At 43.6% G+C, this 27756-nt stretch overlaps 2 protein-coding genes across 3 annotated transcripts in view; both read right to left on the bottom strand.

The window, feature by feature from the left end:
• Positions 1 to 27756, bottom strand: part of SEC63 (SEC63 homolog, protein translocation regulator) — a 564354-nt gene that overhangs the window by 411854 nt on the left and 124744 nt on the right. The gene's annotated exons all lie outside the window — the stretch shown is intronic.
• Positions 19044 to 27756, bottom strand: part of SCML4 (Scm polycomb group protein like 4) — a 43286-nt gene continuing 34573 nt past the window's right edge. Inside the window, exons 6-7 of the mRNA XM_009093153.4 lie at positions 23643 to 23788; positions 19044 to 19331 (exon numbers count right to left, since the gene is read on the bottom strand). Of these exons, the coding sequence (XP_009091401.3) occupies positions 19206 to 19331; positions 23643 to 23788 (272 nt within the window). The 3' untranslated portion in view covers positions 19044 to 19205. The remainder of the gene's footprint in view (positions 19332 to 23642; positions 23789 to 27756) is intronic.

Here is a 27756-nt window from a genome sequence, read left to right as displayed (position 1 = left end):
CTTCCCCATCCCTGCAGTCAACTCTGACTTTGTTGCTTTCAGATGAAGGTTTTCTTGCAACCCAGCTGGGCTAGCTGACTCTGTTAAATACGCAGGAGGAGATTTGTAAATCATTCATTTCAGAACAGTTCTCAAAACTCTGTGATCTGGCTTTCATGCTCCTGTCCCTGCACAAGATGCCCCTTCATTTGTGAGTGTGTGAAGGCTGGGATCTTCCTGAAGCTTGCTGAGAAGCATCACAGACTAGGGCTCATCTTCAACTTTATGCCCTCATCCCAGAGTGGGTGAGCTCCATTTGCTGGAGGAGGTACTTTATTTCAATTAGGATTCATAGCCTTAAACCCCCTGGAACCAGAGGGGAAAATAGTTTTTTTCAGAAAAAAAGAAGGGCCCAGTCCTTCCAAAAGACAACCTGGTGAGATGGTGGCAGGTCTTTTATTTGGCAGCTTGGTGGCTAGATGGCTTATTGAGGTGTGGAATAGGCCACCATAAATTTACAGCCCCGGTGAAGGGTGTTATGATTTCTCTGTTTTGCATGCTAACCAGTGAGATGATTAGAATCTGCATCTCCCAGGAGAAAGCTTTGAAACCCCCTGCCAGGTGACATAAGGCAGAAGGATGTTTATTTTGTGTACTTTGAAAGTATGAGTAAGGTGGAGATTCTTATTTTGGTGCGGGCCTAGAAACCACTGCCCATGCTCAAAATCAAGTGGTTAGGGTCTCCAGAACACTTCCCTGGTGAAGGATGTGGTCCTTAGGGACTTTTTGGTGGAAGTGACATTAAATAACAGCCCCGAGGATCACAGTTTGGGATGTTTGTCCCTGAAGTAGAAGTAGCTGCTCGTGGCAATGGAGACACCAGTCATAGTAACAGAGGGGCTGGCTGCTTCGCAGAGAAAGGGTTTTGTGTCAGTGTAGGGACTTCATGGGCAAAACTGGAAGGATCTCAGCATCCCTGAGCCTCTACCCTCTGGCTGAGCTGTGCAAACTGGTTAAAGGGCTAGCAGGTAGAAGGTCAGAAGGAGATAGACAGGGAAATTGTCAGGAAGACAAGCTGGAAAGAATTTCACTGGCGTGGGTCCAGCTGAAGCTCTTTCAGTGCAACACATGGAGGCAGCAGTTTGGGAAGGCTGAACACTTTGTCAATCAGGGTGCTTGGGAGATACTTCAAATAGAGACCAGGTCCATCTCCTATCTCTGGGATGTGCAGTTTGCTGTACATGGTGACCACTGCATTCACGGGTATGTGTGCATGTGTGTGTATAAATAGATGTATATGTGTCTCTATACAAGACAACTTATCCTACTTCACTGTGCCTAGCTTTAAGCTTGTGGCAGTTAAAACTTCAGGTGGATTCCAGCACCTGAGATATACTGTCTAAAAATATTCATTCAGAGAAGAATTGTTATTAAGTGCTGTGTGCAGGTTGGTGCACTGAGGTAAAACCGAGGTGACTTGACGGAGTTAACTTAATATTGAGCATCCTTGGCAACAGGAAGAGAAAAACTGAGAATTACAGTGGAGGCCACTTACAGTCTTTATACTGTACAGCTGCAACAGAAAATTAGTTCCCAGCTTTCTAGGCCTGTTCCCTGGAACCTGAATTTCATGGCTGTCAACATTTTCCAGTTCAAGGTAGAAAACTCCTAGCTGACATTTTGTTTCCTAGACAGTGATCTTGAAGGAGGGGTCCACCTGGAAGCAGATTTACTGGTGGAAAATGCAAAGTTGTAAGAGAAGAACCAAGCTGTTTGGAGTGAGGAGAGCATGGGACAAGAAAGCGATGATTAATACAAGGTTAGCTGCTCAATGAAGGAAGGATAGAGAGGTGCAAGCAAAAGTGGGAAAATATGTGCAGAAAGTAGAGAAAAGCCAAAAAATACGGTATTCCACCCAAAAAGAAGCTGTACATATCTCTAAGAGAAAGCAGAAGATGTGTTAACAGAAATGAAAGTGAAGAGGAAAACACCAGACATCACCAGCCGGCATCATCTTGACTGAGAAATTCACAGGCAAGCTTTTCAGTGCCAAGAAAACACAGCACCAGGGATTCAAAAGGCACTTTGGTATCAGGCTCTGACCCTCTGGTCCTGAGCACTTCTTGACTTCTGACAGGCACTGCTTGCTCCAGTGAGGATATCACGGGGTGCACAACATATTTTGTCTTTTCCTGGGCCACATATGCTTCTCCTTCAAAACAACTGTTGTCTTTCAGCTTTTTCCCTGTGGGAGAAAAACTTCCCTTGAATCAAAGCACAGTATTTCCTGTCTGCTGCACATACACCATTCCACCACCCCTCCTTCCCCAGGGGATCATGGCTTTTTGCCATGCTCCAGAAAGCGGCTGCCCAGCAGCATTGGAAAAGAAGGGGGTTTGTTCCAAAATGGGGAAAGAGAGGGGAATGGGGGAACACCCCCATCAGCACCAACAGTGAGGGCCTCCTGCCTGCACCCACCCAAGCACAGAGCTGAACATTTTGCTCTGCAGGCCAGCCAACATCCACCAAACCTGAGTGGGACCATGCTCTCTGCTGTGGGGTTGGCATGTGTCTGCATGTATGTGTGCACTAGTCCTATGCAGAATTAGGAGTGCAGGGCAAAATCCCACTCTTACCAGCAGCCCAGTAAGTCTGAAGTTGCTGCTGAAAGTCATGGAGGGGTGTCAGTCATGTAGACACTTTCTTATGAAATAAGTGGACAGCAGAAGTGAGGCTGCCGTGTCCCTGCAAACCTCATTTGGCACTGGAGGGAGGAGTTTTGCCTGAAGCAGCTGACTTTTATATGACTGTCTCTGGAAATGTAGAGAAAGAACACTTCACACTGGAAAAAAGCCCTGCTGTCGAGTTAGCTATTGGCACTCTTCATCTTCCATTTCCAAGCAACTGGATGGGCTCTGAATTTGGCTGTGTCTGGGATAGGGAAAGCAGTACAAAAGGGACTGGTAATTAAGGAGTGCCTCCAGCTCTCTAACCATAATAAAACACATTTTTGTGCTCTTCTTTGGACACTGATGACAAAGATTCTACCCTCTTAGTAAGAGAGTTGAAATCTGGACTAATGATTGCATCAATGGAGGGAAGCCAGACTTGCAGTGCTGTAAGCGAGCAAAAGATCTGGATGACAATCAAGATGCAGCATTATAATGAAACTTTTCATGTTGTTTTCTTTTTAATTTTGTCTTGTGACAGGAGCCAGTTCTGATTTCACTTACATCAGGCTATGACTGACTTTAGGATGCCTCTCATGCCGCAGCAGCATGCCTGAAATCAAAACTAAGCATCCATGGTTTCCATTCCCCTCCTAAATATAAATTTCAAGGTGGCAATAAATACCAAAACAAAAAAGATATGTAATTTTAGTGACAGTGGAGCAAATTGATGCAGAATGTGTGTGACATTTTTTCAATTTTCCTCTTGTTTTTCCTGATGGTGTTTTGTGCTAAACATTACATTTGCAGACGCAGAATTTAAAGAACACTTTATCTTCAGCGCTGAGAAACATAACATGTAATTTGCAGCTTCAGCCAAGAGTGATGTCCTTATTAGTAATGGGAATTTACTGATTAACTGCTGTTAGCAAAACATCATCTTCAAACCCGTTAGTCTCAAACTGGCAGCCGCTCTGTCGGCAGGAGCTTTTTTTATTTCATCTCGGGGGAGTTCTGTAGAAATATTTCTCATTTAAACAGCTTTAGCCTTGGCCTTTCAGTAATTTTTATGGTCCCCACTAATAGGTTAACAATTGGTTAAGAGCAACTATCAGCTTAATGTCAAGTCATTCACAGGGAAAAGTTCAAGGAGAGAAGTAACACTATTTCAAAAGACGGCTTATTTTTGAACAAAGAGCTCCCATCAGTTTAAAAAGCCAGAGGGATAAAAATGAATGCAAGAGAGAAATGGAAAAATCAGCACTGGGGAGGAAAGCCCAGGGATCTGAGAGGGACAAGAAGAGGGGTGCCAGGGTTACTGGGTGGGGGTGGAGGTGCACCAGAGAGCCCTGTGCTCTTCAGGGGCTGGCATGGTGTCACAGGGAGTGTGTGTTTTTGGGCTGGGGGGAGCTTATGCAGATTCAGTCTCTGCTGCTTGCAGTTCTTCATGAGTGCTCCAGGTCCCTGCAGCGATTCCCAGGTTCAGAGAACCCCAGGAACCAGCATTGTCTTCTTACAAACCAGCACAATCGAGAGAAGAGAGTTCCTTCACCAGTTTGTCGTACTGGTTTTTTGTTTGCATGTTTGTTTCAGCATATTCCCATTTTGCTTACAATTCCTGTCTTTCCTATTCACTCCCAGTCTCAAGCAGTACCACCAGTTCCCAGTCTCTCATTTATGTCCAGGCTTTTGTCCATTCTCCTACCAGCCCTTCCCTCAGACCCAGCTCTGCAGCCCTGCTCAGGATACATCTTTCTCCTTCATGCTCTCTCGGTCCTGACAGGGCACTGAGCAAGTTTTCAAAGGACATGTATGCTCTTGCTCTTTGCTTCTGTGCCAGATGTGAAAGTGGCCTACACACAGCTGGGCAGGGAAGTCCTGCTCAGCTGTTGGTGGCACGAATGCAATCAGGAAGGCACTGGCAGATAGATGAGTGCATCAGATGGAGTCCCATTGCTGGGGCATGAACAGGGCTTGGTTTTGCCTCCCAGAGCTCTCATATAGACAGATCTTGGAATTATTTACAGCCTTGCAAAAGCACACAACATTACCTCCAGAGTAAATCTTTGCTGAACTGAAGCTCTCTGATCCTTCTCCTCGATGTGCAGAGTGAGGCAAGGGCATAGGAAGCAGCTCCCATCTCCCAACAGTTTTTTCCAGCTTAATAACTCATCTTGTCTGGACATAATTTTTGACCAGAAGTTTTCCTCACAATAGCAGCATATGAAAATCCTTCCCAGATGTGTTAGTATAGATTACCATGGCGAAGGCGGGCAGGCTTTCCTGAGATCTGAAAAACCTGGAAATACCCTGGCATATTGCACTCCCCTTTTGCCTGGTAATACCAGATAACCAGTCTGTGCAGAGGGCTGTCTAAAACATCATCACTTTCCATATCCCAGCTGTTGGACCACAGGCTCCTGACAGATGTGCAAGACGCACACAGCTGCATGAGAAAGTGACTCTTATGGACTTGTATAGGGAGAATCCTTATATGGGGAAGGACAGCCAAGCCCCTGTTGCCATCACGCCAGGTAAGCAGGGGAAGAAAAACAAAATAAAAATTTACACAATAGCTACAGAAAGCATCCAGCTATTTTGTTTACTTTGCATTACCAGTTTTGTCAAATGGTGTTTTGCTCTCTCCATATACTACATGTATATTTTCTTATAAACACATCTCTATATGTGGACATGCACACACACACGTGTGTGTGTGTATATATATATATATATATATATATATATATATATATATTCATCCATTGCCCAAAGTCTAAATCATGGTCTGTTTGCTGTGCAAGGCAGGAACGCTGATGTCTTATTTCCTTGTGTGATTCCTTGTGGAGCTGGGATGTGAGGCCCAGCTGGGATCTTTAGACAGAATAGTAAATGAAAGTGCCTCATGGCCCCTGTTATTCAGTGATCTTCAAGATCAATGCTGGCTTCCTGAAGTCCAGTCTACTCTATGCACTTCTTATAATCAAAGGAAGGAGTTTTCTCCCTCCCCCCACTATTTATTACAGACAGTGTCTGAGCTTCAAACTGAGGCCACAGAGCCCTTTGCAGACACATAAACCAGCGATGAAGTTGAATTGCTTCACCTCAGAAACCAGGCTCTAAATGACTTCAGACAGCTTCTAAATATATTCAGTCAGAAGGAAAACTTTCTTCTGGCTTTAAAGCCTGGAGATAAAAGAACTGCCTGGTGAAAAAAAAGGCAAATTTCTCCTTGTCAGAAGAGCCAAAATGCTGCACTTGATTGTTTGAGGGCACAAGGGAAATACATGGCTTAAGTCAGGCTTGTTTTATGAACTGGGACCTAATTCTGTGGCTCACTCAGAATATGAGCATCCATACCAGGCAGAGGAACCTCTGGCCATCAGCAGGAGTTGGGCCAGGGCCTCCTGTCAACTCTGCCAAGGCCTTTGGCCTCTCAGAACTGGGATATGTACCTTCCTACTCTTTCTACTGTCCCTGGAATAGAAGTACAGCCACAAGCCACAGCTGGGGATGAGCAGCAGCTGGGCTGCTGTATGTCTCACAAGCCTTCATTTTTGGTCTTAGCATGTAAAGGCACAGCATAAGAAGAAACAGCTTTAAAACTTTTTTTTTTAAAGTCTACCTTAAACTCAGAATTCACAAAGAGAGTCCAGAATCAATGAAATCAAGGAGTGCCCTGATTCATCTACTTTTCCTGTAAGATTAGTTTTTGCATCTGATTTCTGCCTGATTAGGAAGAGCAATAAGAAGATAGGACCCAAAGACTATTATCCAGGGTCTGTACTCACTTTCACTGACATGGATGGCAAATTGACTTCGAGGGAAACTTTATCAGGCTGTAGATTTGATAGCATCATGGAGGAAAATGTAATTAAAGGGCAGAAAAGAGGGGAATCATCCAGTGCAATGTATTTCTTGGATAGTTAGAGCTGACTGTCTATAACAGGGAAGGTGTTTCTTACTTTCTAGGAGAAGATTTTTAATGGTATTTGAGCTGAGATTTTTTTGGCTGTTTTTCAGCCTTTTTATTGAGACATTGCTAGAGTATTCCACTAGCTGCCAGACTATAAAGGGGGCAGATCAACCTTGAAATATTATGATCTTGGGACAACTCTTTCATTTGTCTTCTCCCCTGCATAAATCCAGAATAACTGTAATGACTTCAGCTGAGCCACCTCAGATTTACATCAACACAAATGAGAGCAAGGCATGCCCATGCAGAGGCAGCCTGAGGGATTAGGCATCTGCCCGTGTGTTGTGCCCTTGCCTCAAATTGACACCCCAGCCTTAATTCAGTGGGGAACCCAAGAAACTGCTGCCCCTGCAAATGAGCATTGATGGTAATGTATCACAGTGGGGATTTATTGGGAGGCTGGCACCTCGGTATCCATCTCTTGTTTGCATAGCAGAGAAAGGTGAATAAATACACGAGATTTGCTCTGTACTGGGTGGGATAAGAGGTAATTCTGGCATTAGGAGAGCTGCAGGCTCAGCATCAGGGAGTGTGGTAGGTAAAAGTGCTTTGTGTGTTGTACACAATGAACATTGCAGATGCATAAAGGCTGAGCCCAGATCCTTATTTTAAAAATAAGGTTTATTAGAGAAAACATACATAGAACCAAGTAAATCCAATTCTTTATTAAAAAATACAGAAATAATTTTGTAATAGTAAAAGAAAGTACTAGCTTTTTCTATGAAACATAAATCTGAAATTTTAGGACCTTTTTACTTTATCACAGCTGGTCCCCTTCCATACTACACTCTTAAACATACTCCATCAACTTGTGAAACCCAAGCAAAAGTCTGCTGTATAAAATTAACAACATTTAGACCAGAAATACTCAGCTTATTTAAGATGCAAACAGTATCATAAAGCACACAGAACAGGCAATATACAGCTATACATTGAAACATGCCTCTAAATAGTGACAGAGAATCCACTGGAGGGAATAAGTTGCAGTTAATAAAGACCAATGTCTGAAGAAATAGAAAAAGAATCACAGTTTGACACTATATTTGGTAAATGGCTGCACATGTACTGAAACACTGTACATACAAAGAATGGTTTTTTGGACCCACCCATACAGAACATGCTAAAATAAGTTTTTATTTGGCTCAGATGCATGAATATGTATGAGGTGTACTCATGGTGGGCAGGTGCATATCCGTGTACATACATCAGACCAGTGTGTACATACACGTAGAAAGGCACACACCTCCACAGCTGAAGACAAATCACTTCCAAAAAACCCTTTGAGGCAGTGTGAGAGCAATACTAATACACTGTTTGTCATAATCAAGCCACTCCTGGGACTCCAGGCATTTTATTTGCCTGTTATCCCCACTTGTAAGTTCCACATTAATTTTACCTCAGCTCCCCCAGGTTTGCATATTGGCAAAGTGAATACAAAACTATCCAATACAATGCAATGTTCACTGTTAGGGATTATTTACTGAGGGAGGAATTGATAGTTGAGAAACAGCAAAGTATGAAAGGGTTTGCATTGTTTTTCTAATAAGTGGAACTAAGGGGCAGGTGTTTTTTCCCTGATGATTGTTAGAATCTTATGGTTATCCTGGCATAATTAACAATTTATCCTGTATGTCACCTTTAGTAAGACTTTTTGGTCAAAAATAGAGAAGGCTCATATTAGGAAGAGCTGTAGGCATCTAAATCTATGTAGGCATCTAAGCAACCCAAACTGTTTATTATCTCTTGACAATAAGAGAAAAATGATGTTAAAATGTGGTGATGAGTAAAATGAGTGGACAGCAGAGTGAACAATAAGCTTTCCAGAATCAGAAATTACTTATATTCAGCATGTTGGATATTCAGCTTGAGACAAAGCTCAAGACTTATGGCAATGGTACAAATGTTCAGGCTTGGCATGGGCTGGCACAGAACTGCATTGCTGCGTGGGGGCCTTGAAACTGCTCACAGGCTAAGATGCTTCCTTATTCCTCATTGAAAGAAAGCAAAACAAAACAGCACTAAGGCAAAGATGTGTAAAAGATGAATGCAGGAACCCTGACTGTTCTCTCGTCAGTGAGTGTGCCATGGGTATCCTTGTATCGAGGCTGGTGGGGATGATCTGGATTTATATCAGCATCAGGAAAGAAACAGCAAGGCAGCAAGGAAGATTTACACAGCAGGACATGGTCAAACACCCTGTAAAGCAGTGTGATGCTGTGGATTGGGGACAGGGGTGGGAGAATTCTGAGAGGAGTTGACGTGGTCTTTTCTTTCCCAGGGGGCACTCAGGCAGCATCACTCCTGTCACGGCCCTCGGGGCTGCCGCTGACAATGCTGTACTGCCAGAATAAATAAATAAAGGAATAAATAAATAACCCTCGCTGCCTTTTGCCAGCAGGAATAGAGTAGGAGCCTGGTGACAGCAGTGTGGTAGTGCCAAGTAAAACCACACAGGACAGTGAAAGGAGGGGGACAATCTGAGCCAAGGACTTTCGAAAGTCCTCAGCCTTACACAGACCTCACATTGAGTCACAGAATCGTAGAACAGAATCATAGAATAGTTTGATTGAGTCATCAGCACCATTCAAACCCATAACCTTATCATGACAGCATATTTTTAATAAATATGAAATCTAGTCATTTACATTCTATTTTTAATATAAAGTCTGGCAGGTGAAGGTACCCTGGTGAGCTACTGTAGTATCTGAACTGATTTCTCTGTTATGAGAGCAGTCAGTGACGAGAAGCCTGTGCCATGTGCTGGACAAGCTCCTGTTATCTCCTATGGGATTTGGATGAGAGCAGTCACAAATGCATTTTTATAGTGATGTGAGATGGGGAGATGTTGTGTCTAGGAACAGTAAGTGGTATAGGCTGTAATAAATTTGGGAGTGTCAGAATGTGAGCTTGAACTCTTGATTGTAACCAAATTGCTTGTCTAGTCAGGTTTGACTCTCTCTAACAGATATTATATATGCTTGAAAAAAATTAAAATAATTATATCATCCCTTGATATGTGATGCCTGTTACAAAATCCTAAGGTGGAACAGTACCAGGAAAGAGCTGCCATTCACCTTTCAAGGTTAGTAGATATATAAACAATCCCAATGTTATAAAATATCTGCAAGGTGTGATGAAAGATGCCCTACCTATATAGCTGCTGCAGAAATGAAGGCTTATCTAGCAAATTACAGAACATTAAAAATCAAAGCTAACACACTTTGAGCCCAATTAGCAATACAAAAACTGATAGCTGTACATACATTAAAAAGCCCTGTACATGCTTCACTAGCCCTGGAAGCTACTGCTGAAGAATTAAAAGAGAGCTCAGAGCAGCATTTAAAGAAAAAAAAAAAATTAAAAAGGTTGAGCAGGAGTTGCTCTGTTTTGTGGCCTGATTTAAGGTTGCCACTTTCCAGCTGGATATAAACTGCTCTCATCCTTCGCACTGTTTGGAAGCAGAGACCCAGAGCCAAGATCTGATCTCATTCCTACTGGTAGAAGTATGCAGTAGCCCCACAGAGGCTCCAGCCATTACTCTAAACTCACACTTGTGTGCACCCATGCACTCTCTGCCCTGCATTACTGCACACATTTCAGTATGAAGGATGGTGCTGTAAATATTGAAATGCCAGTTGCCACACAGATTTCTTTCCCATTCTCAATATAGGTTTACAAGGATGGCCTTCCCTCACTGCTGGTTTTGTCTATCACACCACCACCTTCCAGCTGGCCAATGTCACTTCTCTTCCTCCAACTGGATGGCTCTTTCCTACCTTCTGTTGCCCTTATCATTGGCAATGGGCACCTCTTCTTTCCAACCAACTTTCTGATGCTGGCTGGAAGCAAGCTGGACCTTCTCCAAGCTTTGGGAAGCGATGCTGGTGTCTCTGTACACATCAGTGCTCACACCTGCCTAATGGTGTGCCATTCACAGGTCCAAGCCTGGTCCGTGTGGCCATCAGCAACAGGGTGGGAGCCAAGGATTCATCCCAGTGAGCAGTGTAACAGGGACTCTTCTAACAAGGAGAATTTTAGCAGATTGAATATCAATAGGCAGCACAGGAGAAGATGGAAGCTAGAGGGAGAAACTGCACTTATCCTTCATAAAAGTGCCGAGCCTTTAATGAGATATTTATTGCAAATAGTCATCAGCCAACTAGTTAAAGACCATTCTCAAGAAGTGCCTTTCATGCTGGGGAATGAAAGCAGCAGAAGAGTTTTTGTATGAGATAAAGAGTGTGTCAAAAAATGTACAGACAACCTAATTCAAAGATGTCAGTGCCTGGTAGTTTCTGTCACAGTAGAACTGGTACAAGATTATCCTGTAAAGGGCACTTGATTGAAAGGAAAGAAAGGGTTGCAGAAAATTAGACAGAGAGAGAGGGGAAATGGAAGAATGGGGAAGAGCCAAAAGGTAGAGAAGGAATTGTGGCAAGGGTGGAGGAGACACGTGCATGGATACTGAGAGAGGGAAAGGAAGAAAAAGAAGCAATGCTGCAGGAATGGAACTGGGGAGATAAAAATGAAACTAACTACAGCGAGAAGATAGGAACGGAAAGGGGTGGGAAGCTCCAGGGAAAAAAAACGTAGATAACAGAGAAAGACTGAGGTGGAGAAGAATGAGTGCAGGGCAAAGGACTAAGTGACCTTTAAAGGCCGGTTTGGGTGCTACTTTTCAGATTCATAAGGATGTAGTTAAGGGCTGTGTGAGGACACAGATGTGGACAGCACTGGGAGAAAAGCCGGAGTAAAGTGAGAGTAGAGGCTCTTGTGGTTAAGGCACTAGATTCAACCAGGAGGCTTGGGTTCAGATCCCTGCCTTCACCAAAGGCCAGGCTTAAGAGTGTTGGGAAGAAGGCAATGCTGTTCACCTTCATGGAAGTTTTGCTTCATTTTCCTCAGTGTTCTGCCATTTTCCACTCACATCATTGTGGGAAATTCATGCCATTTGCTTCTCTTTGTTTTCAGCATTTATCTACAATAGGAAACAAAAACTGTCTCCAGGAAACCCTTCTCCTTAGGTTGTCTCTTTTGCCCTGCAAAGCTGTCAAGCCTCCAAGGCAGGCTGAGCATCTCACAGTATCCCTGCACAGCACTGGACACAATCCTTACACATTGTTGTGACACCAATAGCAGGTTTTGATAACAGCAGCCAAATCAGCTTGCATTTAAATTTCAGTATTGTCAGAGGACAGGTCTATCAAATGAGATATGGATTTTGTTTACACTGATAAGAATGTGTCACAACTCTACTAAATTTAGAGTGTCAATAACTCTACTATATTTAACACTTCCATTTATAGGGTCAGTGGAAGACTGGAATCTAGGTTGGCTTCTTGTGTGTACATAGACTAGGTAAGCAAAAAATTTTTTTGCTACTAGGTTTCTGAGAGGCATGAAATGAAAAGATGGGTATGTTGACCTGCTACACAGCTGTGGCTATAGCTGCTTTCTGAAGTTTTGTGACACAAGATTAAAAAATTAAAAAAAAAAAAAAGGAAAAAAGAGATGTTTTTCTTTAAATACTGACTCTTGCCAAGCTGATTGGAAACTTTCTGGATGTTACGGCATATTAGAAGAGCCATGAAGAAGACAGATAGTTTTTAGAGGCAGTCATTTGGTTTGACTGGAACCTAGACATGCAGATCAATTCACTGCACTGCCACTACAGCAAATGCTCAGGGCCATAAAACACACTACAGATCAGGAAACCATCAAAATTCATCACTAGTCTTTCACTGGCTTGTATTCACTTCAGTTCAGAAGCTGTTTTTCTCTCCTTCTACGTTTCAGCCGGAAGACACTGAAACCTGTGAAACTGCTCCACCCTGAAATGTCCTCATTCCTGTGCTGCTTGGATTTCAGATTTTTGCTATTCCTCACTTTTTTAGAGATGTCTGACAAAATGGAGTTGGTTGCACATATTTCATGTTCACAAAGGGCAGCATGATCCCACTTTTATACAACACTAAGGGAAGACTCTGGGTAATAAAGACATGCTGTGCTATGCAGGGCAAGTTCAATACAGACAGGGCTGCCTGGAGACAGGGCACAAACTCCATGGGAAGCCCAGTGGAGCCAGGGGCTTTCCCATTTTAAAAGCCCCTCCTTCCTAGATGCTCTCTCCTTCCATTATTTCACTCAGTTCACAGCCTGTCTGTGCAGCCAGGCAAACCTCTCTGAGCAACACACAGACACATTCTCCCCAAATGCTGCTTTTTGGCAGCTGCCCATAGACCAAGAGGAGCAAGACTCTGTAGTCAGAGATGGAGTCTCTTCTGAAGCTCTTTGAGCTATTCCTGTCTGATTATGGCACTACCAAGAGACTTGACCATTTGAAGTATAATGAAGTGTGGTGGATGCTGAAGGAGCCAAAAGTTGTGGGTCACTGAGACTCATTTTGAAAAGTTTTATTTTTAAATTCCACCTCAGCCTTCGCCTCAGGAACGTGTGGAAATCTCCCAGTACAGTCATGTTCAAATCAGTGCAAGTTTCTGCCTAGTGGAACCACTGAAATCCTCAGGGCATGGGCTTTGGTTTGCTCCAAAGTTGAAAACTCAAACCACCTTCCACAAAACTCATAGCTAAAATGCAAAGCTAACAGGGGAAGGTGTTGGGGTCAGGTAGAGGTGCAGCTGGAAGAACTCTCTTCCAGTAAGCCAGCAGCTCTCCTGGGAGCAGGGGAGAGGGGGTTGGCCAGCAGCGGCCGGTCTCTGCTCTTCATAAGAGAGGGTGGAATAGCTTGTTAGGCTCTGGTTACTATGGGATGTGGCTGAAGCTTGACCTGGTTTATGAGCCAAGCCCCAGTCTTATGAATCCAATAGAAAAACTTATGCAGACCTCAGTGGGACCTGGGTTTGGCCTAACATGCTTTATTTAGAGTCTTGAGTGAGGGAAACATTTTTCTTTAGATTACAGTTGAAGGATTCTTGGGTTTCAGCTTAAGTCTTATGGTGGCAGGGTATTGCACACTCATATTTCTTTCTTTTTCTTTAATAAATCACTTTTCTCCTGTACTTAGCCTCTGACCAAAACCTGTCTGCTTGAACTGCAGTAAACCTGGCTGGTCAGTGATATCTTTGCTGAAAGCAATCTGCTCCAACCACACCATGCACACACTGGCTGAGCCCCAGGCTGCCACATCCCCCTCAGCCCCGACCCCTCTTGCTCCAGGTACCTGGTGGGGAGGAGAGGCTTTGGGAATGAAGGAAGACAGGGACTGTAAATAGATCTTTCTGTAGCTGTACTTCTGAGGCACCGGGATTTGCTGGAGCTGGGGCCAGAATGAGCGAGCTGTGCTAGAGTCTATCGGATTTGTGAAGCACAGATGTGATAATTCCGCTGCAACCACAAAAGAATTTACAACAGGAAGTGTTGCAGCTGTTGCTTATTAGCATTAGCACAAATTATGTGAAGCAAATTGTTAGCAGTCATGTTTCCATGATATTTAACTCATGGCAGTGAATAAAAGTGATTCTTTCTCAAGGAAAATTTTAGATTTCCAAGGGAATCGAATTCCAATTGTCCATGAAGGGAGCATGGATTGGAGAACAGCATGCAACTGCTTCAAGGCATCAGAGGCAATGTGTGCGGCTACATGCTTGCCTTCTCTGATAAAGGTGTGTGAATTTAGGACCATATTCCCTGGTGAGAGAAGGAAAATCCCTATGGCTCCATATGACCCAGTTGCCAGTGGCGAGGTGTGTGGGTGTCGTGGTTTAACTCTACCTCAACTAAAAATCAGCACATTCTGCCCCATTATGGAGCTGCTGAGTAAAGTTCTGCCCACAGAAGCACCTGGAAAGGGAAGGAGGATCTTGCTGACCTGCCATTTCCCTGAATTTTTACCCTCAATGTGCTTGTTATGACTTATTTCCCTAGCAATCCCAAGCCAGTTCATGTGGGAGCAACCGTGCCAGCAGAGCAGTTCCCTAACACAAGCTCAGGAAGGTGGATTTGGAGACAAAATCCACACTGCAAAAGATTGAATGTGCAACTGACTGAAGGTGCAGACTGAAATGTTGGGGTGTAACCTGCATGTGTCTGACAGGGAAATCCCCCAGACCAAATCCCTGGGCATGACACCTCTCCCCAGCCAAACCAGTTTCAAACCAGGGGAGCAGCTGGTTTTGGTCCTTCCATGCCTGCTGCCTTGCTGGATCAGCCAGCAGCAGGCAGTCCTTTCAGGCACCTCCTCTGTCTCCCTCCTTGCTGCTTTGGGAAGAAGAGAGAAACTGGCTCTGTGGAAGGACGCTGTAGGTTGGAGAGGGGAAGGCCCTGAAAAGCATTTAATTTTAATTAATAAAAAGGGGCCATTTAATTTCTGGTGCTGAGGGAGGATCAGTTGTATCCAGGCAGATGTCTGAGCCTGGAGATGCTCCTCTGTGGGGTGAGCTGAGGGGTCATTCACAGGCTGCTTGAAGGACCTGGGGGATCTCCCTTGTGGTGTCTTTCTTTTAGACAGATGCTATTCAAATGAAAAGAGAGAGTAGGCAGGCAAATAAAGAAGGCACTAACTAATTAACTGAGAGTTTTGGGTATGTTTTGGGGCAGTAAGAGCTGACAGATTCCTCCCTGAGATTGCTCAGCCCCCAGACAGTGCAGCCAGTGATGGGGCATGCTGCATCCCATGGGCAGGAATGAGCCATGGGGTGGCTGTGCCAGGGAGAGAGGAATGGACACCCAGGGCTGCCGCAGCCAGGACCAGGCTTCAGAGGATGGTGTGTGCTCCTGCTGCTGATCCAACTGGGGCATTCTTTCCACACAAAGACTTTATCAGCCATTTTCTTGTTGTTCTACTAATTATTGCTGGTTTTGCTAATAACGTTCCATTTAGTCTCTCACAGCCATCCATTCCTTACAAACGCATGAAGTGTAACTCATGAAGACTGCTGACAAGCTATAGAAATCCAGCCATCAGTTTAAGGCCAACAACAGCCCAGAGTGATGCTTTACATGCCGGTCCCAAGGGTGCCTGCCTGCATGAATCATGCTGAGCAAAGCTGCTGACGCTGCAAAGGCTGCTGCACTCCTCTGCCTGCCAAGCAAGACAGTGGGCTCAGAGAGGTGGAGGCATTCCCAGAGGCATTTCTTGAAATGCAAATAGGTCTGGCTGGGAAGGAGGCATTTGCTGGTGTGAGAGGAGAGGCAGGTGGATGGGAAGCAGTGAGGCTGGCCAGCTCTGGCAGCTGAGGCTGAGCTGGTCAGCCACAGCGGATCCAAGAAGATGGTCTGCCAGGGAGCACTGGCTCTGTGCTCCCAATACCCTGTAACCACCACTCAAGCATGGGAGGAATGGTCCCCAAGTCCTTGGGCTTCAACTGCTTGCTTTTTAAGGAAAAAAAAAAAAAAAGTGAAAACTCACAAAAAATTGAAACTCCCTGGAGCAACCAAAGTGCCTTTTGATCCAACTACAAGTGCTTAAAAGAAGAAAAGAGGCACATGTGTTGCTTTTAAAGGTACCACACATCCACCCACCTGTTGGGAACAGTTAAAAAATACAACTGGCTGGCTACAGTCTGAAGGGAGAGCTGTGAAAGGAATATCAAGAGAAGTAATTTCTACAGGCAAAGCTTAAAGCAGCAGCCAATGGAGAAGCAGCTGACATGCAGACTCTGGTTCTTTAGTGCCTATTCTGAGGAGACAGCCTGACCCCCTCAGCACAGCAGAGCTGTTTAATTACCTTCACTGACAAGACTTGAAAGATAAAAATTAGGTACAATTTCTATATTACAGCGATTGCAATAATGTTTGTCTCCTAATTGCCTCTCAAGTGAAATAAAACAAAACAACATCATGCAATGAGGAAATTTAGTCATAAGCATTACTTACATGTAAAAGGACTCCACTAACTGCCTCCCCTGTGAAAAACAGAACATTAAATATCATGGCCTGGACAGTCCTTGATGTACCTACAAGTGTGATATCACATGAGATGGCACCACCGACTGTGTGTGTCAGGTGCATACATGAAAACCATCTCAGCAGGTTAAATCATGTGTATGAACATAATTTCCACCATGGAGTCTCTTCACGTTGTCCTGGTATGATCAGCCCCCACAGCTGTAACATCTGGAGTAGGGGCAGGGAGTAGAGGGAAGAGGTGAGACACAGAACAGGGGTGAGACACAAAACAGGGGTGAGACACAGAACAGAATCAGAAGGCTTCTTGCTGAGGAAAATCTAGTTGTGGGTTGTGGTTTTTTCCCTCCCCACTCTCAGAACAAAATGTGAAGCTACAGATCCTCCAGGAAAACACAATCAAATGCAAAAATATTCTTGGAACAAAAATGTTCCGCTTCCAGAATGTCAAAATGATGTTTTGACACTACTGAAAGCTGTAGTTTCAGTTAAATAGAATTTAATGTTAGAAAGTGACATGCTTTTATGAAGAGTTTTGATTTTGACAAAGTGGGATTTTCCAGCATTGAAGCCATCTGATAAAGTCTAACCAGCTCTGATTACTGATATATTACAGCAAGGTGGGGTTTTAAGTGAAAGAATTAAAATCCCATTTTGAAATATGGAGAAAGGTTAACTAAGTTTGTAATTATGAGAGGGGAAAAAAGATTGTTTGAGGACTCTCTGAAGGAGATATTACTAATACAGCAAGATTTTTACATGTTTTGGGAATGTAAGAGTGAAAAATGATCTGTATAGGTTTGCTGTTGATGGAATGTCACCTCTGCCTCAACCAGACAGCTGACCAAAGAGATTTCCATTCCTTATACCACAGACACAAAGTGATGTAGGTGGGTGCTGTACTACAAGCATTGGCACGTTTAGGGTTCCCTATATTACGCCACTCAATGACATATATGACTTTTCATTTAACACAGTTCCTCAGCTATTCTTATTTAGGGTATTTCAGCATGCAGACAGGATTTGCTGAAAGCTGGTCAGTCCTGTAACGATCCAATCCTGCAAATTTATGACAAGTTTTTTAAATTAGGAGACTAGACTCCAGGAGTTTAGTGAAAGTCTTGTAGGATATTGTTTCTCCTATTTTTAAGGATTTCCAGGGGAAAGCCTTTCAAAAGGTTTCTTTTTGTAGGCGTTCTAGTCTAGCAACATGCATCAAGTTGAATTTTATTTCATGAGGTATTTTTGGTAACATTCTTTTCTACGTAAACAGGGTCAAACAATCTTGCATACTATCAGGACCCTGTTTCTCAGTAAAGTTGAGCTAACTAGCTCTAAAATCACCTGCATGACTTACAAACACTTGCTACCCCTCCCTGTCACGCACTAGGGGTTTGAACTGTACGGATGATGTGTCCCTTCACAGTCATCCTTTGTGGATGAAAACAAGGACATACTCCACAGATTCATACACATTCCTCAGCCTGAGACTTGTTTTGTCCCCCTCAGTTACAAGGAGTGTCAATAAGCACCTTTTAGTTTTGTGTAAGAGGCAGAAGTGAATTTTTATCTCACTTGAGACAGAAAGTCCAACACATCCGTCTGTGTACTGAAAGCCACAGCACAATCAGGAACCGACCCTACAGCATTTGTCCTGGGCCTGTGCAAAGTGCAGGTCCTCGTGAGGAACAATCCCACCCGGCCTCCTCGTTTTTTAAAGACGCAAACAAAAACAAGCGCAGGCAGTCAGGTTTCTCCTGGAGCGGCGCGGCGGCGGCTCAGGGAGCGGAGCTGGCAGCTGTGAGCGCCAGACACCGTGGGATCCATCCACCCTCCCACCCTCCCTCCGAGACGGGAAACATCCTGCCGCAAACACTCTCTGCCTTCGGGCTCCTCTTGAATGGATGAGCTGTAAACGGCGGCGGGAGCATCCTGCTGGGAGCCCGCGATTCCTCGGCGGCGTTTACGGACGTGTTCGGTAGGAAAGTCACGACGGTCGAAGCCCGTCAGACGCAAAGCCCCGCAGCATCCGAGCTCAGCCACAAATCTGCTAGGGCTGCTCCCTCTAGCGGGATAAAGTTCTTCAGCTGGGCGAAAAGCCTTCCCCTCCCTCTTTTTCAAAATTCTCTCTTCTTCTCTTTTTTCTCCTCCCCCTCCCCTTTCCTTTGTTCACGTTTGTTTGGTTTTTTTCAGTTGTTTAAGTGAATAATTCAAGTTTTCCGGATAGTGCAAGACACGGGTCAGTTTCCATCAGACAAAAGGTGACCAAAGGCTGCACTTTTCCAGCCCTTTTTAGGGCAGAGCACGGAGAGTGGAGCTGGTGCCCAAGCGATGCAGGTCAGCGATTGCTGCTCAGAGGCGGCAAGTGAGGGACTCTTGGTTTGTCTTCTAGCAGTCCTATGCATATGCTCTAGCTGTGTTTGGTTTTGATTTCCCACTTCTGGTTACAAAAATAGGACTTACTATAATCATAATAATATTAATGATACAAAATAATTATTGTAATTATATACTTTTTGGAAAATTATTAACACAAAGCAGCCCAAAAGATCCCACTGGATTAAAAAAAGGTGACAACGCACAAATGTTAAAAAAGACAAAGTCTTTGATAAAAAAGAAGGAAAAGCAATCTGCAAATGAATGCATTTCTGTAAGGCAACATGTTACCTTTAGTCTTCCATCTAGATTTAGCTCAGATTCTGTTGTTCAAGAAAGTATTAGAACTTGGCTTGCTTGAGCTTATCAATGTGGTAACACAGTTTCAGTGCTGGTCCCAATTTCAGCCCCAGGTATTTCATGATCATGTCGCTTTTCAGCAGCAACAAAGCATTGCCATCAATTTCCTGGTTTCAAAAGAGAGGAAGAGAATCAAAATGTGTAAGCCCCCCCTTTAAGTGCTGTGTCCTGACACATTAAACAAGGTGAATTAGAAACAGCATGTAATTTAGGGTAGAGCTACCTGAAATGTCATGCATTTTGAAATTTCATTTAAAAAATTGAAATCTGAGGTGTGATAGAAGGAAGCCATAAAGAAAGGTGTAATTAAATACTGCTTTTTATTCTTCAAGGAACTATAAGATTAGTTTAGGTTTTCAATGTATTTTGTAATTAAAAGTAGAATTTTTAAAAAATCAGTGTTGCTCTAAGTGCAATTCTGAGAAAAGCCAGTCAGCCTTGGGAGAAAGGTATGAATGATGGAGACAGCGAAGGATGTAGCCATATTAAACTGCTAAGAGAACACCTCTGGATCTCAGTTTCAGTTTTGTCTACAGCTATCTGTGGGTTCCACATATCCCCAGCACACTTATACCCAGTGATGCAAGGATATGGTATACATGCATGTGTGTATATATATATATATATATATATATATATATATATATATAGTTTTTTCTCAGATTCAAGACAGTAGTAACTTGCTTATTTAATTACATTTATTATTAAATTTGTTAAATTTTAATTTAACCCTCATGTAAGTAGAGGAAATTGCCATCAAGCTCAGCTGTTTATCCCAGAACTGTTGGCTTGAAAACCTTTTGAAATTACAGTACTACCACAAAAGAGCGCACGGAGAAACAGACTCTCCTTTACTATGGGCTGAAGAACACAGATGCTTTCAGCTGTACTGTTCTTCCTTGGACCCAAAGTCTGTTTGGTTTTTCCTGACTCCATCAGTGGATCTGCCAAAAAATACTACCCATTTCAACAGCTTCCAGCAGATTGACACACTTGGAGTGTCAGAGCTAAAACATCACAAGTGCTATGTGTGTGTGCATACACATACACAGATACACACACAGCAATGCTGCCTACACTCTGTTCCATGGTTTTGATGGTCAGATCTTTCCACTGTGATCCATTGCCTACTTATTAAGCAATGCTATGGATCCTAATTTGCCCTGATCATTATTATTCCATTCACTAGGTGATTTATCTGAGGAGCAGTTAAGGTCACTTTCTGATTAACTCAATCAATTAATGCTCCTCATTTTGCAACCCCCACTCTATTCATAATAGAAACTCTCCCTACCTCCCCGCTCTCCTTGCCATTATTTTAAGGAAGCTAATGTAAAGTAAGAATAAGTGTTACATACAATTACTATTTGCATAGGAAATAAAATAAGAAGTCCTTTAGCTGTGGTGCCATAGGGTAAAAACACTGTCAAGGGTCAGGTGTGCAGGCAGCTGCTTCTAAATGTTGAGTTCAGCATTTTATTATTTCCATTATTATTACTGTGTAGGGGTCAAGATTAAACTCCATGACAATAGTATGCCAGAGGGAGCATTCATATCCAATTAAATAGCCCATATTAGCCATTTCCCTGTGCATATTCTTGGCTTGATTTCTTTACAGCATTACTGTGTCAGCCCTTTTAAAAATTATTTTTAAAAAGACTTTGATAATGTGGTTCCCACATGTACATTAGCCCCAGTAGATTTTGAACCAGCTCTGGAACTGGTAACATTCAGTGCCATCAGGGCCACCTTTCCCCCCCTCCATTTCCTTTCCCCCTATCTTTCTGCCAAGTCTGTCCTGCTGATGGAGTCTCCACAGGATCTCACACAGTGCTGCTGCAAGGTCCCTGGCCAGGGCAGTGGCTCCTTTCTGTGACACCAAGAGCTCCATCAGCGATGAGCTCAGCTGTCCTTGGCACACAGACCTGCTGACAGAGCAGGGAACAGCTGATGGGAGGTGCAGGAAATTTCTCAGTCTTTGGTGGACACTCTCAGGAGCTACCTGTGACAGAGCTCCTTAGGTGTCTTGGCATGAAGCAAAGCTTCTGCTCCCAATGGGAAGAGCAAACAGAGCCAGGACATCCTGCAGCGCCTTTTGGGGCAGTGAAGAATGGGGCTGCAGGCTGGAAGAGCTGGCTCTGAGGACTGAGGTCAACACCCAAATGGCCTGGCAGAGCAGTAGGAAAGCACACTGCCCATGTTCAGGATACATCCTCCAGCTGTTTTCTTCCTACTGGTCCCAGCAGCCTCTCTCTCCCAGCTCAGATGAGCTGATTGCCAAACCAACTATTTCGGCCGATAGCTGGGCCTTGTCAATGACAGTAAGTGCTTCTAAGTAAATTATGCACCTGCTCCATGGAAAGATTGAACATACAGGAAGATATGGCTGAGGTTAATGGACTAATCACTTGTCTCTCACCCCTGGGGTCTTTGTGCTAATCCAGATGAGGTTTGAAGGCTGAAAAATGGCAGGGCTATATATAACTCAAAAGTGTAATTGAATTGAGTTGTGTGGCAATCATACCCAGGTTCTCACACCTATGGCATATTTTACAAGGAAACCAATGATAAGTAGAGCCCATGGGTGCTGGGTGTGCAACAAAGGATGACAGGGACAGTCTTTAGTGGCAATTTAGCTTGATCTCTTTGGTCGGCAGAGCAGCTGCAGTATCATGGCATTCTCCAGCGCAGCTGGCCCATGACTGCCTGGAGCATTCCCAGGCCCTGCTGCTGCATATTAGCTTACTTTGTTACAAATGGAAACTCGACAAAAAAGGTGCTTTTGCACTCTCCATATTTACAATAAAAACTTTAAAAGTTGGGTTTTTTCCCTTTGGGATATACCTGTATGCCTCAGACCATGTAAATTCTCACTCTCTTGCATGAAGATTTTCTCTTGATGCACAGTCCCTTCTGATACTGTAAGAAAATAATTTTATAGCAAGTTCCTTCAAGTATGAAGGTGGCTTGTTTATGTGCCTGGTTGCCCACATGACCAATATAGGCCATGCTTTCATTATCAGCTTATAAGGCAGAAGGCAGGAAAGGTTGGCCAGCACCTAACCTGTACCTGCAGATTTGGCCCTACACCGCTGTGCCTGCTGTTGTTCTCATCCCACAGACCTGTCTACAGAATGGCAGATGGCCTCAATACCTTCCTAGAGTGAGCAGACACCAAGGCCTGTGGTCATCTTCATTTTCAGCTGCTCCTCAGCCACCTCCTCTCCTGTATCTGGAAGTCCTGGAGGCAGAGTGTAGCTGGAAGTCCACTTACCACCCTCAGCTCTCATCCCTCAGCTCTCATCTGCAGCTCCACAGCTCCACTTGTCTCTGCTGGCACAGGGTCAAGGAATGATCAAGCCCTCTTGTTGTCTCTGCAGCACTGGGGGTGCTGAATGGTCAGCACTAAGGGCTGGGGAGCAATTCTCATTTAGACCTAGGTCCAGGCACTTACTTGAAAACTTATGACCCCCAGCCAAACACAAACAAGTCACTTTTAGGGTAAAATCCATTTTTCATAGCCAGACTGAATTGATTAAGGAGAGATGGAGGAGTCAAAAATTGCTCATAGATACATTGGTGTCAAATCCATATACAGCAGCAGAACAAGAAACTCCAGATTAGACAAGTTTCCCCTTTACTTATTAAGGATAATAAAATTTCCATCACTGGAGGTTATCCTCAGAAAAGCAACTATCATATCCTCTAGAGAGTCAGCAGGTCTGTTAAATTTGGTTATGTGTTACATAATAGTGAGGGAGAAAAGATTAAAATATTGGCTGCTTTGGGTTTCTCCTGCTAAATATCTAGAGACACATAAAAAATGCTCTTCAGAGAAGAATCATATATATCCTGAGAAAAAAATTGTCATTGAAACGAGGTTTTTTTGTGCCAATCTGACAATGAAAAATGAGCACCAGATCCTCAGTGCTTTCTCTAAGGCTTGGCATAGAAACAATTTATGCTGAAGTAGCTGGGAACAAACACTGAGCATTTTCTAAAGACACTGTTATGGTTTCCCCATTGACATAGAAATGAATAGTGTAGCATAACAGAGCACAAAATAGAGTGGAATGGAATGGAATAGAATAGAATAGAATAGAATAGAATAGAATAGAATAGAATAGAATAGAATAGAATAGAATAGAATAGAATAGAATAGAATAGAATAGAATAGAACTGTTTCAGTTGGAAGGGACCCACAATGATCTAGCCCACCCTGGGGTTTAACCACCATCTCAAGGGATAAGTGAGATTTCTTCAGCCCAAACCCTCCAGAGGTGCTGAACTCCTTGCCAGGCCCTGCATTCAACCAGGCTGAGGAAGCCCAAGGCAGCTGAGGGGCTATGTGTGACATGTGCTGGCTGTCTCTTGTGACTTAATTTACCTAGAGGTGGTAAGGGTAGCCTTCTACATACGTGTTTTCTGAAGAGCTCCACGTGAGGGCCTAAAGCTTGAGGGTCTGCATCCTTCACAAACCACACCACATCATCCACCGTCCAGGTCAAAGGATTCTTGCTTGATGGCCGAGCTGCATCTTGTTGTTCAGGTGAAGGACTTGAGGCTATGGTACAAAAAGCCCACAACAGTGCATTAAAATGGCACCCAGAGGTTTCCTCAGTTTGGGATTGTGAGTGTGCAGGGCTTTGGCAGCCTCACTGCAGCCCTGGACATTGGATCTCTGAGTGCAAGTATTGGCCTGAGATGGTGGCATAGGGGAAAGAGGGGACTTGCAGAAGTTTCCAATCTGACTGCTTATGGGAAGCTGTGATCCCAGCTGGTGAATTGTGTTAATAAACACGAAACCCTTAGGTCCCTGCTGGGGAAGGAAAAATGTGCCAGCTGCCAGGCTCTTAAACCAAGCTGCCCCTGCTGTCTGATCTGCAGCAGCAGGGATCTTGGCTCAAGAAGACACTACCCTCACACCTGGAGAGAAAAGTTCTTGAGCACTAAACAAAGGAGTTTGCCATTGAATGTGAAGGCTAGAGGATAAAATCAGGATTTAGCAAACAGGGGTTTTAAAATTTGCATTCAGATATTCATACTTCTTTCAGAGCTTAGCTGAAGGTTTTTGGTCCGTATCTTCCTAATCTTAATCTCTCACAAAGCTGATGGTCCCCAGTGAATGCCAATTTGGGAAGTTACTAAAACACGTGAAGATGAACATTGCACGTGTGACTTTTTAATGGTATAACCCCTCAATGATTTAAGACAACTTCAGCTTGCTGTGGCTTTAAATCAAATGAATAAAGGCACATGGGAATGAAAGTGCATTAATGTTTTTATTCTTAGTCTCTGCAGAATTATAAATCTCAATCTTCACCTGAATATAATTTGTACCCCCACTTATGCTGCTTTTTTACAACAAGAACTGGAAAGCTGTTTCCATTTGTTTATATCCACACCAAGCAAACTTTGCATTAGCAGGCAGCAGCACACAGAAGCATTAAATGTTACTTGCTCACATCTGCTCATCTCTTTCTGTCAAGGCCCAGTTTTTAATGAGAGAAGTGCAAATGGAAAGCAAGTACACACTGCAGAATACCAGAAATCAAACAGAAGAGTGTGTGTAGAGGGAGATCGCAGACACCTAAACTAGAGCCTGGAAATGCCCCAGGTAGCCAAGAGACAATCCCAACTGCTGAGGAGAGAAGGGATGAGCTCTCCAGAGAAACACTGAGCTTACAAAGACAGATGAGATGTGTGAGAATCTCCATGCATGACACAAACCGAATGCATGTGAGTAAATGTGGGTTTGGGGCTTGTGTAGATTGTCATTTCATTGACTTCAATAGAGCTCTGGTGATTTATATTTGCTGAGACTCTGCCCATATACACCCAATAATGGGTTTATGTGCATATTTGTCCTTTTTCCCTTGCCACCATGCTCATCTTACAGTATAATGTAACGAGGTGTATTTGCAGTTACTCAGAATGAACTCCAGAAAGCAGCAGTGCTATGAATGTGCAAATCTGGTCGATGGTTTTTCATAATGAGATGAGATGTAAATATCATGATAATTGCACTCTCATTTGCTAAGTCACTGCTCTGGATACAAAGGACAAGGAACAGCCGCAGGTCCTTTTAATTAGACAGCGAGGACTGGTGTTTGTATGGACTCAGGTGACCCTGGGCTCTGCTCACAGAAAAAATGCAATACACAACGGTGCAGACACCATCTGGAGCCTTTGGCATGAAACAATGAAGACAGAGAGTGCAAAACAATGAGCAGGGTAGTCTTGGCCAACCCCTGGATCATCAGTAACAATGAGGAGCTCTGTCAGGGACAAGTGGAAGAACTGAGACTTGTCTTGGAGACACAGGGATGTTTCTCCCCTTCATGTGTGGATGAGAGCTGATGTGTGGAGGCACTGGGCACTGCATCACCTCAAACTAAAGGTCAGGAAAAAGACCAGGCTCTTGCAAACTAGTCAGAAAATAGAGGGAGGAGAGAAAGGTTTGGCTGTGACCAAAAGACTGCAGAAGTTTCTCTGCTACTGCCACAACATGGTCAGGGGAAACGTGCCACTGCTGAGGAGAATACTTTTCCCATTAAATTTGTATAAATGTAAGGAAAGCCCAGAGGACTTAGTCTGGGATTTACAACAGGAACAGAAAGGGCAGCCTGCAGCCCTCTGACTCCTGCTTGCAACCTGCCCAGGAAAGGGCAAAGGGGAGCAGAGACCCCCAAGTGCAGCTGGGAGCCTTCAGGGGTATTGGAGGTATCTGTAATAAAAGGGAGGGAGACGAGAAGAAAAGGTTGAAATGACAGGGGGAATCTATTCACTCCTTTGCAATGTAGCAATCAATAGCAGAAATGTGATTTCTGAAAGACAAATATATAAATGACCTTTCTAAAGATACTGCAATGGCTAGAACTCTTCCAAACCCTAGCAGGTGAAGATAACCCTTTCAGATCCATGCCTGAGTGATAGTATATTATACAAACAAGAATTATGTGCCAATACTAATTCTTCAAATACTTTTTTTGTCTTTATGTACCTACCTAGTACCAAGTTTTGGATTCTCTGCTGCTTTTTCATTAATTAAGGTGTGTTGCTTTACTTGTGTGAAAGGAGCTACCTTTAAATATTATTAATAAAACTAAGATACCCCCAGTTTGCAGCATAATATCAGGTTTTACCTGATGAGTCTGGAAACAATCCTTTTTTTCCATATATTTTAGAATTTATTTTGTTGATTAATTTATTTGGTTTTTTTAACATCGTAGTTTACCCATCTGAGTGCAATTTCTCAATTTACAAAAGCAAATAGATCATTTCATGTCTACACAAAGGCATGGGGTTTCTTTCAATAGCACCACTTCGGTGAAAGGTTATATGAAGCACAAAAGTGTTTGATGGCGGCAGGGCAAGTGCTATACATTCTTTTCATATCTGAAGGTATTCACACTTAACCTAAGAATTAGATAAATGAGGAAGTCTCATGTCTCCTGGGTATCCTATGCCATCCTGTCATCAGAATTAATCAAGATGATAATGAATACTCAGATTACAAAGAGATGGGAGTGCTTGCGACCAATAATTATTTTTAGAGATCATAATCTAGGTCAAATCCAATTTCCTGTTTTTGACAGGTGGCAAAAATTTGTCAAATTAATGGAATGAGATATGGAAATTTAGGTAATCAGAGGGAAGCACTTTTCCCTCCTGCCTCAAACGATATTGGGGAAGGACAGTGAAGAGGTTCCTCTACAGGGGAACACCTCCAGGCATCCCAGTCAAGACCACTGCCCACACAGAAACAGCTGGAATTACCAGGTCAGTGGCAAAAGATGAGTGAAGCTGAGGGAAAGAGGTGGCCTGGCTCAGTCTGAGTTTTCACCCCATGCTTTTCTCTGCCACTCATCTCTAACCTCTGGACCCTCCTGAGAAGGAGAATGGAGACAGAGCTAACAGCCAAATGGCTGCAGAGGCATGACAAGGAAATAAAATGCTAAAATGGAGTTAAACCAGCAAAAGAATAAAAGACAAATAACAGACTCCCTAAATATGCTCTTGGCAAACAAACAGAGCCCAGAGGGACTACAGTCATTGATAGATAAGAGCGGAAAGGGAGTGACAGATGAACTTTAATATTGCTGCAGGCCTAAATGATTTCTTTGCCTCAGGGGAAGGGGGTGGGAATGAAATTTTAAAAGGTTCTCTCTGATTGCACTGGAGCAGATAATAAGGAGTAGCAGGTCTACTGAAACTAAGCAGAAGTAGCAGACCCGCAAAGGTGCAAAGGATTGGGAATTATTTAAAAAAAAAAAAAACACCCCCACTATAAAGAAGGAAAGGAGGTACTATAAAGAAGGAAAAGAGGAAGGCTTTAAGATACTTTTCTAAAAATCTAGGGCACACCAAGCAGGAGAAGAGAGATGAATCAGACAAGCAGGCGTCTGGGAGAACACAACTACAGGACGTGGGGCGGGGCAGGGTGTTGACAAGCCATAATCAGCAGAGAGCCCTGCAAAGATCAGGCTCAGCACATCTGTTTGCACTGGCCGGCGCTGGCAGGACATGTCG

This window comes from Serinus canaria, chromosome 3 (assembly GCF_022539315.1).
Source record: "Serinus canaria isolate serCan28SL12 chromosome 3, serCan2020, whole genome shotgun sequence".
Lineage (NCBI taxonomy): Eukaryota > Metazoa > Chordata > Aves > Passeriformes > Fringillidae > Serinus > Serinus canaria.
The sequence above is the reverse complement of the archived record's forward strand: the minus strand, read 5'-3'. Positions and strand labels throughout refer to the sequence as shown.